This window comes from Linepithema humile, chromosome 6 (assembly GCF_040581485.1).
Source record: "Linepithema humile isolate Giens D197 chromosome 6, Lhum_UNIL_v1.0, whole genome shotgun sequence".
In the NCBI taxonomy this organism is placed as follows: Eukaryota; Metazoa; Arthropoda; class Insecta; order Hymenoptera; family Formicidae; genus Linepithema; species Linepithema humile.
The window spans coordinates 7867833-7882595 of record NC_090133.1 but is presented as its reverse complement, the minus strand read 5'-3'; the positions used below and the strand labels follow the sequence as shown (position 1 = coordinate 7882595).

The window sequence follows — 14763 nt, the reverse complement described above, 5'->3', positions numbered from 1 at the left end:
GCAGTATTAAATGACTTTTCGATACGGTAACATCGCGAATGTAGGTTTATATATCTCTTGACATTCACAGTTCGATGTTAGGCGTATTATTCTTACAAAATTGTTTATTGTGGTAAATTCTGGTGTTTTAATCAATATACATAGGTGAGTAACCAACAATAAAATATTTCGCTTCAAAAATATAGAAGAATACATATAAATTACAAGTTTAAGTTTATTTCCTCGAAAACATATTTTTCCGAGTCACCGACATTAATAATGTTTCTCCTAACACTTGGTCTCTCTTTCTTTACATTGCATGATCAGATTCACAACAATTAACAATAAACTGTATTCGGCAAAAAATTGTTTTAACACCTATCATAAATTGATTAAGAATGTACTAGTTCGATATTTCTAAAATTATCAGTTATATTTTCGAATTTCAAACAATTTCAGAAAATATTTTGCATAATTTGAGCATATTCCCGAGAAAAGACAAATTACAAAATTATTTAAAACCTATCAATTTCTGTTGCTAAAAAGTATACATGTGTTACAACATATATGATTAAAATATTTGTTTATGTTCATTGTAAATTGCATTTCACTCGAAACGTTCTTGGAATAACACATTAAAGAAAATATAAATAAATTTATGTTCCCATCAATCAGTGGATTATTGATCATTCACATAATTACATTCAACAAATGTATTACGCATGAAACCTAGTTGTATGAAAAACATACTTTGTTTCTAAAACAAGTAAAAATTGCATTATAATTACGTTTGAAAATTATTTAAATTTTACATATTTCATATTTTCGAAGTGTATGATTAAGAACATGTTTTTAATGTGTCGTGCGTTTCTTATATGATTTTGTGCAATGTCTTAAATTCGAAATCACATCATTTTTTGAAATCTTCAAAAACGATTCACTTTTCTATATTAATATTTTTGTTTTGCAAAAAATAAGGGTTGGGTATTGCAGATGTATTTGTTTTTTTCTAACTAGAACATTTTCTTTACAGATCAATATTCCAGTCAAAATTATATCAATATGACATTCCGAAATATTTTATTAAATTGCGGACTAGTGTTAATCGCTACAATAACTATCACTCTTCCTACTGCTAACTCTATCAAATATGATGATTCGGTTAATTATAACAACTTGCCAGAAATAGTACCCTTGCATTATAATGTCGAAATACGATTTTTCTTCAAGGACAATATTTTACTCGGACAATGTAGTATTGTTATACGCACTAACCGTTTATTACACTTAATAACGCTGAACTCCGTACCGGTTCAAACGATTGAAGCAGTCTTGATTGATAGTAAAAAAGTTGTGATTGAGTCTTCTGTACTAACCAACCGTGACACTATTCTTCCTATTCAATTGCGTCGTGAGATACTTCCTGATACATACACATTAAATTTTACATATATGCGTGTCATATATGAAGACAGTAATTTACTCCAACCTGTATATGTAGACAAATTAGGTGAAATGTAAGTTAAAATATTTCAAACATATCGTTATACCGTAAATATTGCACGTTATTATTCTGTACAAAATATTTTAAACACACTTATCGTTATCTTGACATGCCAGACATTATGCAGAAATTTTGTCGAAACGTAAAACTCCACTCCAAATTGCCACACTCGGGACAGCGAATTATATAATATTTTTATAATTTTTGAACCTTAATATTTTTAACTCAATTATGATTAATAATATATCTTTACCTAAACTAGAGCATTGAAATATTACAGACTGAACCAAACAGATGTCGAGGTAATAAAGGCCTCACAACTATTTCCGCACATGAATGAATCAACCATCAATTCCACATTTAAAATTGCCATCAAACATGATGAAAAATATACAGTTTTATCAAACATGCCTATACGTGCACGAAATAAAGCTAACAATCGCATGATGTGGACTGACTTTGACGAATCATTATCAATGTCTGCTCAATACTTATCGATTGTGATAACCACATTTACTAATGTTTCTAGTCACCTTGCAAATGTTACCATATGGTGCAGACAAAGTGCTCGACAACTAATTTATTATGCAAGAGATGTTATTGAAGAGGTTATGCCTTATTTTAGGCAAAAATATATGCAGACATTATCAAAATTGGATATTATTGCACTCTGGCATCCTCACGGCGATAACGATGCGACACTGGAACTCGCTTTAATAAGGTAATACTACTAAACTTCAGCCTTTATTTGAAATTAAAAATTAAAACATTTATTCGTCCAATTATTGTCAAATCAAATTTAAATTCAGATTTCACATTTATAAGCAAGCACATTTATATGCAAAATATCTATGCGCGTTTTACGCTGTACAAATAGAGCGAGTGCTACAAAATCTATTTTATTGCATCAATGATATTGTGAGAACTAATCAAAAGTTCCTTTTGAATTGTAAGCTCATCATTATCTGTGTTATTATTTACACAAAAGTGTTCCAAAGTGTTTAACTTTACCTTACCTTTATCTTTTTTAAACATATTATTATTATATTAAATATGTTAAATATATTCTGTTTGCTACTATGTAAGTGTACATTTGCTGCCTTTTTGTAGAATGGACAAATTAATTCATCGTTTATTAACAATTAAAATAAATAAAAAGACTATTTGTTTAAATAATACATTAGTCTTTTATGTAATGTGTAAAAACATTCAACGTAAGTCTGTTACTTGAAAATATATTTTAGAGAAGCAGATATCATTTATCATGAAACCTTGCATCCCGTTATGCGCAAGAGAGAAGTTGCACACATGATAGCGCGTCAGTTGGCATTTATTTGGTGTGAAGATGCGTTAATTTGGTTAAAAGAAGGTTTTGTTACATTTTTCGGAGCGTATATCTTGGATCAGGTTGTATATCTTTAAAATTCATATACTGCATTTTTGTACTATATAGCAAAAGTTTTATAGCAACAATCGACTGCGCTAAATACATGCTGCTGACCCAAATACACTATTCAATTAAATATTGATCATATTTAACTTTCCAGGTATATGAAGATGATCGCATGATGGATTTAATGGTCGTACAAACACAGCAAGATTTTTTACGTTACGATACTTCTTCTGCTTTGTACTCACCACCGTTGAATAGTACAAACAGTTCTCAAGTCAATTTATTAGAGCCATCGCCAGATTATGTAAAATGTAAGTTACGGTAAATATGACTAAAAACTAAATATTGCCACACAAGTAAATATATTAAAAAATTAATGCTATAATTGTACGTAAACTCACAAATATTACATAAAAATTTAGGAAAAGTTTGATTTACTTTATATTATAAAAAAGTTAAATAAATTTAACTGATATGTTCAATATAATTCAAATAAGTATGAACAAAAAATGCTGCCAATTAATAACAAACAATTATTGATAACTGCTCGCAACTTCAGTAATAATACGAAAAAAAAAATTAAAAAAATTTAAATTTGAGCAGATATAACTGTTATTCACTTATATAAAATTGTTAATAGAATAATGGGAAAGTTTCATTATTAAGCAAAACATAATTTTAATTGTCACAGCATTCGTAATGTGGCGCATGTTGTACCATATCATTCCTGATGGGTTTTGGAGTGCTATCCGTACACATATAAACAAGCAGTGAGTAATAATACCATATTAGAATATAGCACTTGCATAGAAAAATTGGGCATTGCATAAAATAACGTATTTGCATTCTATTATTGTATAAAGAGCAGAAATATAAGCTTTAATGTTTTATAAAAATTAATATTTAGAATTGCAAAAAAATCTTACTTTTTTTAAATTATAAATGCTCTACTTACATTAATAGACCAAAATTAAGTATTAGTTATAAAAACATAATTTTAAAAATCAATAGTGCGTTGAAAAGCCTTAAAAATAACATACTGCGACTAATAATAATTTCTATTGGTAGACAATTCGGTTGAAAAAGAAATGCGATCCAACTCGAATATAACACTAAGCAAAAAGAGTTTATGTATATTTTATCCTGTATAGACTGCGACAAACATATACCACCAAGTTTTTCTTACATATACCACATTATATATATTTAATAATATGAATTTAAATTATTGTGTGTTTGAATTAAATAGTAATTTTTTATTTTGCATAAAAATATTATTTCAATGTTTACTTCTAAATAATTTTCAATTTTCTAGCCGTATGTATTTAAACACGACACCAGATGATTTATGGAACACTATGCAAACTATTCACAATGAAAGTGACCCGCGACATATGCTCAGATCTCATTTCAAAAAAATAATAACCAATTGGACAAAAAAAAAATATTATTTTATTCTAAGTGTGACACAATATCGTCTTGCATCGATGTTGGCTTTCGAAATAAAATACGTTCAATCTTCCTATCTATTAATTAATGAGAAAAAAATTGCCATACATGTAACATATATGTGGCAATCGTCTCTTAATTTAAACAAGACTAATAATCCGCTTTGGATAATCTCGAATACATCAAGTTTGATATTTACAGAGAAAGACTTTGATGCAACCGATTGGATTATAGTTAATATACAACAAACTGGTAAATATAGAACGATAGAAGTATGCATTGTCTTAATATATTTAGCTATAATTACTTAAAAGTTTTTCAAAATTTCTTGCTGAACTTAAACTTTCAAAGTTAATTGTTAACTGAGAAAGATTATGCAATTAATTATTAAATATTAATAAATTAATAAATTAATTAATAATTTGCAATAAACATGTTTACACAAATACTTTAAAGTAATTTATTCAAAAATAATTAATTTAAAAAATATTTAAATACAAACAGAATATTTGTGTGTAAAAATATTCCTTAATCAATTTTCGATTTAAAAAATTCTAATAAAAACAATTACTCCTTTGCATTCTAGGATATTACCGCGTCAAATATGATTTCGAGAACTTGCAGAAACTTCAGCGTTACTTAAACTCTAAACAGTATGCGAAAATACATATTCTTAATCGTGCCCAAATCATCGATGACGCGTTTTACTTCTTGTTACAAAAACAACTCAAGTACAGCTTGTTCTGGAATCTTACGCGATTCGTAACACGAGATGCGAATTTTGTCACATGGTATCCTATGATCAAAGTTTTCGAATCCTTTGCTTGCCTATATCCGCTTGAATATGGTTTGAAAGTAACGGTAAGTAATAATTTCCACGAAAAAGAGTTACATATTACACACTGTTTATCAAATAAATAAAACTAATAGTGTTAAATTTAAATTTAACGATTTTTTAGAGAAACATGAAAAGCAGAATAATTCAAATTCTTACAAAAATAGGATACACTGAAAAACCAACAGATCACACTCTTACTATATATTTGAGAGAAGAAGCTGTAAAATGGGCATGTATACTCAATGTTTCTAAGTGTCAAGAAGTAGCTACTTCGGAATTAAACAAAGAGGTTCAAAATTCTGTAGAAAACAGGTAAGCCGCTTTACAGCCATAATATCTAATCAGAATGTTGTTGCATTTATGCATTATGCTGGTTTTAAATTATTTTATCATTAAAATTTCGAAATGTAAGCAAATTTGTGGTAAACAATTTTTTTTTTTTTGATGCAGTAGTTTGATAGGAAAGAAATGGATATACTGTTATGGTTTAAGAAGGGCAGAGGACATTACTCGGTTTTACATGTGGCAGAAATGGAACGCAACGTCTGATGAAAGATATTTAGAATACTTAGCTTGCTGTGAAGATTCTGTTGTTATTTGCAGTTTTTTGACAGCAATACTGGAAAAAATTCCACATAATGACAACAAACGAACAAATAAACGTGTTAACGCATTTCTTTTTACTGTTACAAAACATGCAAGAACAGCTGAAGTGCATTCTTGTATTTTTCATATTTTAAAAAGCTTTCCATTTATTTTTAACTGGATTAGGTAATATCATTTTTCTTCAAAAATACAGGATGTCCCAATAAAATGTATACACATTTTATTATCACACATTTTAACAATTAAAATGGACAGACATTAACTTGTTATGTTGGTTACTTTAAAGTTACAAATGTTCAAAATGCTTACCATCAACACCAACAATGTGACAACGATGTATAATAGAACGACATACGCACAGTATTGTTTCTAGCGAAGTAGCAGCAGAGGCATTTTCAATTTTGTGTCTCAAATCCCGCAGTGTTTTCGGCTTTGTAGTGCATACAGTGTTCTTTAGAGTGCCCCAAGTAAAAGTCCAGTCGTGTCAAGTCAGAAGATGTTGGATGGATACTTCACACTTGCTCTTCGCCTTATCCATTTCTCGGGAAAAATGATACCAAGAAAATTTTTCACATTGTTTGATAATGTGATTGCACATACTGCAAAAAATAACACTCTTCATTCAAGAACAGATCATTAAGAGCTGGTATAACGTTGTCTCGCAAAATTGAAAATGCCTCTGTTGCCATACCGCTAGAAAAAATACAGTATGTATGTTGCTCTGTTGCACGTCTTTGTCAACAATGCATTCGTACTGATGGTAGCCATGGTAGCTGAACATTTGTAACTTTAAAGTAATCAACACAACAATAAGCTAACGTCTGTCCATTTTGCATCTTAAAATGTATGGTAATAAAATGTGTACACATTTTATTGGAACAGCCTATATATTTCTGTATTTATGCAATATTTCTTAACTATTCATATGTATTATAATAATTAATCATTAATATTTGCTACATTTAAAAAGTTTATCATTTTCTGCTTCGCTTTTGTAGGAGACATGACATAATTGCAACGTTAATTGTAATTATAACGCATATGAATCCTGCAACTGACACAGAAAAGGTATATTTTCCGAATTTTACACTAACACACTTATTTTTTGATATCTAAATATAAAGTTTTATATCCACTTATATTTGATACATATATAACATATTTGACGAGAATTACCATGTGGAGTGTAAATTATGCTTTGTCAAACTGCAAATTGGGCTAGAAATTTGTATTTATTGATATTACTGAAATAATATTTGTTTAGATAATGAAATTCGCATCGAATTATCAACTAACAAAAGCTGTTGAAGAAAAAATAAGGAAACGAAGAGTGGAATACGGAGACCTTGCCAGAAACTACTGGTACTACTTTTCTTAGACCATAAGTGAAGCGACATAAATAGCGAAACTTTTGAATAAATGGAAGACAACAATTCATTTGTTGTTCACAAGCAACATACATTATGTAATGATAACTCTTATAATCTCTTTCGTAATATTTATCAAATAATACCCGAGTATTTAAAATCATTAAATTTCTTTCTTAATTATTTTTATTATCTTAATATTATTGTCATTTGTAATACTATAAATTTCCAATAACGCAGATTTTTGCATTTTTTGGTGTAGAATGAATAGATTATGTTATTGTGCAAAACAATTATCGTTCAAATAAATACAGAAATCGACGAACATTTAACAACAAAATAGTTCATTTTCCTAACAGAATTCGATTCCGTAATACTCAAAGCTTTATTTACATCTTATTGTAAAAATTAACACGTTGTACTATGTTAATCGACATAAAAATTAAGTAAATTAAATATTTTATTTCATAAATAATTAATTCCATTGTATACAAAAAATATAGTTTTTATTTCAAAATATTATACCTACTATATCACAAATGCGTGGCAATTCAATTTTTGTACTTTATGTGTAGATTTATTTTACTTTCTTTAACTTTTATTTTCATTTATCGACAAGTAGTGTCATGCTGAAAGCGAGTAATATCCTAACAAACTGTTTACACGGCATAATGTGTACATTATATCTCACTAAAGGTGACCAATATCTTCCGCAGTATTAGATGACTTTTCGATACGGTAACATCGCGAATGTAGGTTTATATATCTCTTGACATTCACAACTCGATGTTAGGCGTATTATTCTTATAAAATTGTTCATTGTGATAAATTCTGGTGTTTTAATCAATATATATAGGTGAGTAACCAACAATAAAATATTTCGCTTCGAAAATATAGAAGAATACATATAAATTACAAATATAGGTTTATTTTCTCGAAAACATATTTTTCCGAGTCACCGATATTAATGATGTTTCTCCTAACACTTGTTCTCTCTTTCTTTACATTGACTAACCAAATACACAACAATTAATAATAAACTGTATTCGTTGAAAAATTATTTTAACACCAATCATAAATTAATGAAGAATGTACTAGTTCGATATTTCTAAATGTATCGGCTATATTTTCGAATTTCAAACAGTTTGAGACAATATTTTGTATAGTTTAAGCATATTCGCAAAAAAAAAAAAAAAACAAACTACAAAATTATTTAAAACCTATCAATTTTAGTTACTAAGAAGTACATACGTGCTACGACATATATGATTAAAATAATTGCTTATGTTCATTGCGAATTGCATTTGATTCGAAACATTTTTGGGATAACACATCAAAAAAAATATAAATAAATTTATGTCCTCAATCATTGGATTATTGATCATTCACATAATTACGTTCATCGAAAAAAAAAACAATTTTAAAAACTGTTAAATTATCTCATCCATTTAAGCAAATGTATTGCGCGTGAAACCTAGTTGTTTGAAAAACATATTTTGTTTCTAAAAAAATAAAAATTGCGTTATAATTATGTGTGAAAATTATTTAATTTTAAATATTTTGTATTATCAAATTATATGATTAAAAAAATGTTTGAAATGCGCCTTTTGTATTTTAGACGATTCTGTATATTGTCTTATATTCAAAATTACATCTTTTTTTAAAATATTCAGAAATTATTTATGTTTCTATTTAATATTTCTTATAAAAGTTTATATGGTATAAATAAATGCAATTTCTCTCAATAATTTTACTTGTTATATTAAAATTAAAGATGTTGCAAACGCGTTTGTCATTTTCTAACAACAATATTTTTCATACAGATCCAAGTTCCAGTCAAATTTACATGAATATGGCATTCCAAAAATTATTATTAAATGGCGGACTAATGTTAATCGTTACCATAATTATCATTCTTCCTACTGCTAACTGTATCGAATATGACGATCCTGTTAATTATAGCAACTTTCCAGCAATAGTACCGTTGCATTATAATGTCGAAATACGATTTTTATTCAAAGACAATATTTTATTCGGACAATGTGGTATTGTTATACGCACTAATCGTGTATTGAACTTAATAAAACTGAACACCGTACCCGTTCATACAATTGAAGCAGTCTTGACTAATAGTAAAAAAATTGTGATTCCATCTTCTGTACTCACTAACCATAACACTATTATTTCTATTCAATTACATCGTAACATATCGACTGATACATACATATTAAATTTTACATATATGCGTGTAATATATGAAGACAGCAATGTATACCAATCTGGACATCTAGACAAATTGGGTGAAATGTAAGTTAAAATATTTCAAACATATCGTTATACCGTAAATATATGTACGTTACAATTCTGTACAAAATATTTTTAATGTACTCATCGTTATCTTGACATGCCAGAAACTATGCAAAAAATTTATCGACGTATTTATCACGTAGAACTACACTCCAAATTGTCACTCGAGACAGCGAATTATAAAATATTTTTATAATTTTTGAACCTTAATGTTTTTAACTTAATTATGATTAATAATATATCTTTATCTAAACTATAGCATTAAAATATTACAGGTTAAACAAAACAGGTATCGCGGTAATGAACGCCTCACAACTATTTCCGCACATAAACGAGTCAACCACCGAATCCACATTTAAAATTGCCATCAAACATGATGAAGAATATACAGTTTTATCGAACATGCCTATACGAACACGAAACAAAGCTACTAATCGCATGATGTGGACTGACTTTGACGAATCAGTATCAATGTCTCTTCAACAAATAAGGGTTGTGATAACCACATTCACTAATGTTTCTAGTCACCTTGTAAATGTTACCATATGGTGCAGCCAAACTGCTCAACAACTAATTTATTATGCAAGAGATGTTATTGAAAAGGTTATACCTTATTTTAAACAAAAATACTTGCAGACGTTATCAAAATTGGATATTATTGCATTCCGGCATCCTTACGACCATAACGATGTGATATTGGGACTCGTTTTGCTAAGGTAATACTACTTATTAAGATCAACATAAAAAATAAGATTGTCAATGATATTTTGAAATTAGAAGATATACATATTTTCATGTAAATATGTTAATAAAAAGACAAACAAAGTTTATACAATGACATTTACATTACGCACCGAACAACTTATCAACTTCAACCTTTATTTTAAATTAAAAATTAAATCAATTTTTCTTTCAAATCAGATATTAATTCAAATTTCATTGTTATAAGCATGTAAAATATCTGTGTGTGTTTTACGCGGCAAATATAATGCTACAAAATCTATTTTACTGCATCAATGATATTGCGAGAACACATCAAAAATTTCTTTTGAATAGTAAGCTCATTATTAGCTATGTTATAATTTATGCAAAAATGTGCTGAAACTCCTTTATCTCCTTCTAAATATATTATTATATGTTATTATATTATATTATTATATATTAATATATTAAATATATTCTGTTTGCTACTATATTTGCTAACTCTTTGTAGAATGGATAAATTGTAATGTATACTTTATTAAAAATAAACATAAATAAAAAAACAAATTTGTTTAAATATTATATTAGTCTTTTATGCAATGTGTAAAAACATTCAACATATGTCTGTTATTTGAAAATATATTTTAGAGAAGCAGATATCATTTATAATGAAACCTTGCATCCCGTTATACGCAAGAGAGAAGTTGCACACATGATAGCGCGTCAATTGGCGTTACTTTGGTGTGAAGATGCGTTACTGTGGTCAAAAAAAAGTTTTGTTACATTTTTCGGAACGTATATCTTGGATCAGGTTGTGTATCTATAAAATTTTATATACTGCATTATTGCATTTTATGGCAAACAGGCAAAAGTTTTATAGCAGCAATCAGCGGCGCTAAATGCATGTTGCTAATCCAAACACACTTTTCAATTAAATATTAATTTGATCATAATGAACTTTCCAGGTGTACAAAGATGATCATATAATGGATTTAAAAGTCGTACAAACACAGCAAGATTCTTTACGTTACGACACACCTTCTACTATATACTCTCCAACATTGAATAGCACAACCATTTCTCAAGTCAATTCACTAGAATCTTCGCCAAATCATATGAAATGTAAGTTCTAGTAAATATGAATAAAAAACTAAATGATGCCACACAAATAAATATCATAAAAAAATAATGCTATAATTGTACGCAAACTCGCAAATATTACATAAAAGTTTAAGAAAAGTTTCATTTACGTTATATTACAAGATGTTAAATAAATACAACTAGCATGTTGAATATAATTCAAATAAGTATGAACAAAAAATATTGACAATTAGTCACAAATAATTATTAACAATGGCTTACAACTTAAGTAATAATACAAAAAAAAATTTAAGAAGATTTACATTTAAACAAATACAAATGTTATTCACTTACATAAGATTGTTGACAAATTTTCATTATTAAACAAAACATAATTTTAATTGTCACAGCATTCATAATATGGCGCATGTTGTACCATATCATTCCTGCTGGGTTTTGGAGTGCTATCCGTACACATATAGACAAGTGGTGAGTGATAATACAATATTAGAATATAGCACTTGCATACGAAAATTGGGCATTGCATAAAATAATGTATTTGAATTCTATTATTGAATAAAAAGCAGAAATATAAGCTTTGATAATTTATAAAATTAATATTTAGAATTGCAAAAAAATCTTACTTCTTCTTTAATTATAAATACTCTACTTACATAAATAAATTTCGAGATTAAAAATTAGTTACAAAAACATAGTATCGAAAATCAGCAGGTGCTTTAAAAAGTTTTAAAAATAACATAATGCAACTAATAATAATATCTATTGGTAGACAATTTGAAAAAGAAATGTAATTCAATATAAATATAACACTAGGCAAAACGAGTTTAACCTGTAGACTAAGAAAAAATTTTTTTACGTATACCACATTATATATATTTAATAAAATTTATATAAATTAATGTTCGCATAAATTACATAGTAATTTTTTATTTTCTATAAAAAAATTATTCCAATATATGCTTCTAAATAAGTTTGAATTTTTTAGCCGTATGTATTTAAACATTACATCAGATGATTTATGGAACACTATGCAAATCATTCACAATGAAAGTGACCCGAAACATATGCTAAGTTTTCATTTTAAAAAAATAATAACCAATTGGATAACCAAAAAATATTATTTTATTCTAAATGTGAAACAAACTCATTTTCCTAAGCAGCACTTCGTAGGTTGGGAAATAAGCTACATTCAATCTCGAAATCTATCACTTAGGAATAAGAAAGAAATTTGGATACATGTAACATATATGTTGCAATCGTCTTTTAGTTTTAACAAGACTGTTCATTCGTCTTGGATAACTCCGAATATATCAAATATACAATTTGCAGACAGTAACCATAATGCAACCGATTGGATTTTAGTCAACATGCAACAAACTGGTAAATACAGAACGATAAATATGTATGCGTCGTCTTAATATACCCAGTTATAATTAAATAAAAGTTTTACAAAATTTCTTGCTCAACTTAAACTTTCAAAGTTAATTGTTAAGTGAATGAGATTATGCAATTAATAAATTAATTAATAATTTCCAATAAGCATGATTACACAAATCCTTTAAAATCATTTATACAAGAATAATTAACTTTACGAATATTTGAATACAAATAGAACATTTGTGTAAGGAAGTATTCCTTAATCTCTCAATTCTCGATTAAAAACTCTAATAAAAACAATTATTTCTCTGTATTATAGGATATTATCGTGTCAAGTATAATCTCGAAAACTGGAAAAAACATCTGCGCTACTTAAACTCTGAAAATTATTCGGAAATACATATTCTTAGTCGTGCTCAAATAATTGATGACGCGTTTTACTTCTTTTTACAAAAAAAACTCAGTTACAACTTGTTTTGGAATCTTACGAGGTTCGTAACACGAGACGCGAATTTTGTCACATGGTATCCTATGATCAAAGTTTTCGAATCCTTTGCTTGCACATATCCGCTTGAATATGGTTCTAAAGTAACGGTAGGCAATAATTTCCACGAAAAAGAGTTACATATTACACACTGTTTATCAAATAAATAAAACTAATAGTGTTAAATTTAAATTTAACGATTTTTTAGAAAAACATGAAAAACAGGATAAATCAACTTCTTACAAAAATTAAATACACTGAAGAACCGAGAGATCATAATCTTACTATATATTTAAGAGAAGAAGCTGTAAAATGGGCATGTATACTTAATGTTTCTAAGTGCCAAACGGTAGCTGCTTCCAAATTCAACAAAGAGCTTCAAAATTCTGCAGAAAACAAGTAAGACGCTTTACATAATATATAATAAGGATGTTGTTGCATTTGTACATTATGCTGATTTCAAATTATTTCGTTATTAAACTTTCGAAATGCAAGCAAATTTCTAGCAAAAAATATTTTTCTTGATGCAGTAATTTGACAGGAAAGAAATGGATATACTGTAATGGTTTAAGAACTGCAAACTACACTATTTGGTACACGATGTGGCAGAAATGGAAGGCAACGTCTGATGAAAATTATTTAGAATATCTAACTTGTACTGAAAAGTATGATATTATTTGCGCCTTTTTGGGGTTAATACCATTGGTGGATGCTCAGCCGAATGATAGCAAATGGACAACTAGGCGTGCTAATGCATTTCTTTTTACTGTTGCTAAACATGCAAAAATTAAAGAAGTGACTTCTTGTCTTTTTGAAATTTTGAAAGATATTAATTTCAGTTCAAATAGGTATTAACATTTCTCATTGAAAATACAGGGTGTCCCAGTAAAATGTATACAGATTGTATGGTCATATATTTCAACAAGTAGAATGGACAGATGTTATTTGTTGTTGTGTTGGCTATCTAAGGTTACAAATGTTGAAAAAGACTACCATCAGTGGCAACCAATGATGAATAACTGAGCGACATACACATTGTATTGTTTCCAAAGAAATCGCAGCACAAGCATTTTCAATTTCGTGTTTCAGGTCCCGCAGTGTTCCCGATTTTGTAGTGCATAGAGTGTTGTTTAGAGTGGCTCAAGTAAAAGTCCAGTGATGTTAAGTCGGGAGATGTTGGATGGATATTTCACACTTCCTCTTCAACTTATCCATTTTCCGGGAAAAGTGACATCAAGAAAATTTCTCTTATCAGTTTGGTAATGTGGTTGCACATACTGCTAAAATTAACACGCTTTATTCAAGAGCAGGTCATTAAGAACTGGTGTAATGTTGTCTCGCGAAATTAAAAATGCCTGTGTTTCCATTCCGTTAGAAAAAATACAGTGTGTATGTCGTTCTGTTACACATCAACACTGCATTGATGCTAATGATGACTTTGAACATTTGTAACCTTAAGGTAATCAACACAACAATAAGTTAACGTCTGTCCATTTTACTTCTTAAAATGTATAGTAATAAAATATTTCTTAATTATTCATATGTATTACAATAATTAATCATTAATATTTGCTACATTTATAAAGGTTATCATTTTTTGCTTTGCTTTTGTAGAAGAAATGACATAATTGCAACGTTAATTGTGATTATAACACA

The 14763-nt window shown here is 28.2% G+C and overlaps 3 protein-coding genes across 9 annotated transcripts in view; 2 read left to right on the top strand and 1 right to left on the bottom strand.

Annotated features, from left to right (window-relative positions):
• Nucleotides 1–14763, bottom strand: part of Zir (Zizimin-related) — a 187497-nt gene that overhangs the window by 32564 nt on the left and 140170 nt on the right. The window lies entirely within an intron of this gene.
• Nucleotides 7–8355, top strand: LOC105678320 (glutamyl aminopeptidase-like). Its single transcript, XM_012377546.2, has 12 exons — nucleotides 7–144; nucleotides 1013–1496; nucleotides 1764–2204; nucleotides 2728–2890; nucleotides 3031–3187; nucleotides 3568–3646; nucleotides 4192–4577; nucleotides 4912–5186; nucleotides 5285–5475; nucleotides 5614–5934; nucleotides 6768–6837; nucleotides 7034–8355. The coding sequence occupies exons 2-12, from the start codon at nucleotides 1042–1044 to the stop codon at nucleotides 7145–7147; spliced, it is 2652 nt and encodes an 883-aa protein (XP_012232969.2). The 5' UTR covers nucleotides 7–144; nucleotides 1013–1041; the 3' UTR covers nucleotides 7148–8355.
• On the top strand, nucleotides 7855–14566 carry LOC105678315 (aminopeptidase N-like). Of its 5 annotated transcripts, none has more exons than XR_010890922.1 (11): nucleotides 7855–7992; nucleotides 8960–9443; nucleotides 9719–10159; nucleotides 10794–10956; nucleotides 11111–11267; nucleotides 11636–11714; nucleotides 12232–12626; nucleotides 12943–13217; nucleotides 13316–13506; nucleotides 13649–13772; nucleotides 14197–14566. XR_010890922.1 is itself a non-coding variant. In XM_067357918.1 (11 exons), the coding sequence occupies exons 2-11, from the start codon at nucleotides 8983–8985 to the stop codon at nucleotides 14264–14266; spliced, it is 2367 nt and encodes a 788-aa protein (XP_067214019.1). In that variant the 5' UTR covers nucleotides 7855–7992; nucleotides 8960–8982; the 3' UTR covers nucleotides 14267–14566. The 5 variants fall into 5 exon arrangements, 4 of the variants coding, with proteins under 4 accessions (XP_067214019.1, XP_067214018.1, XP_067214020.1 ...); XM_067357918.1 differs by having other exon boundaries at nucleotides 13638–13772; XM_067357917.1 differs by having other exon boundaries at nucleotides 13638–13955.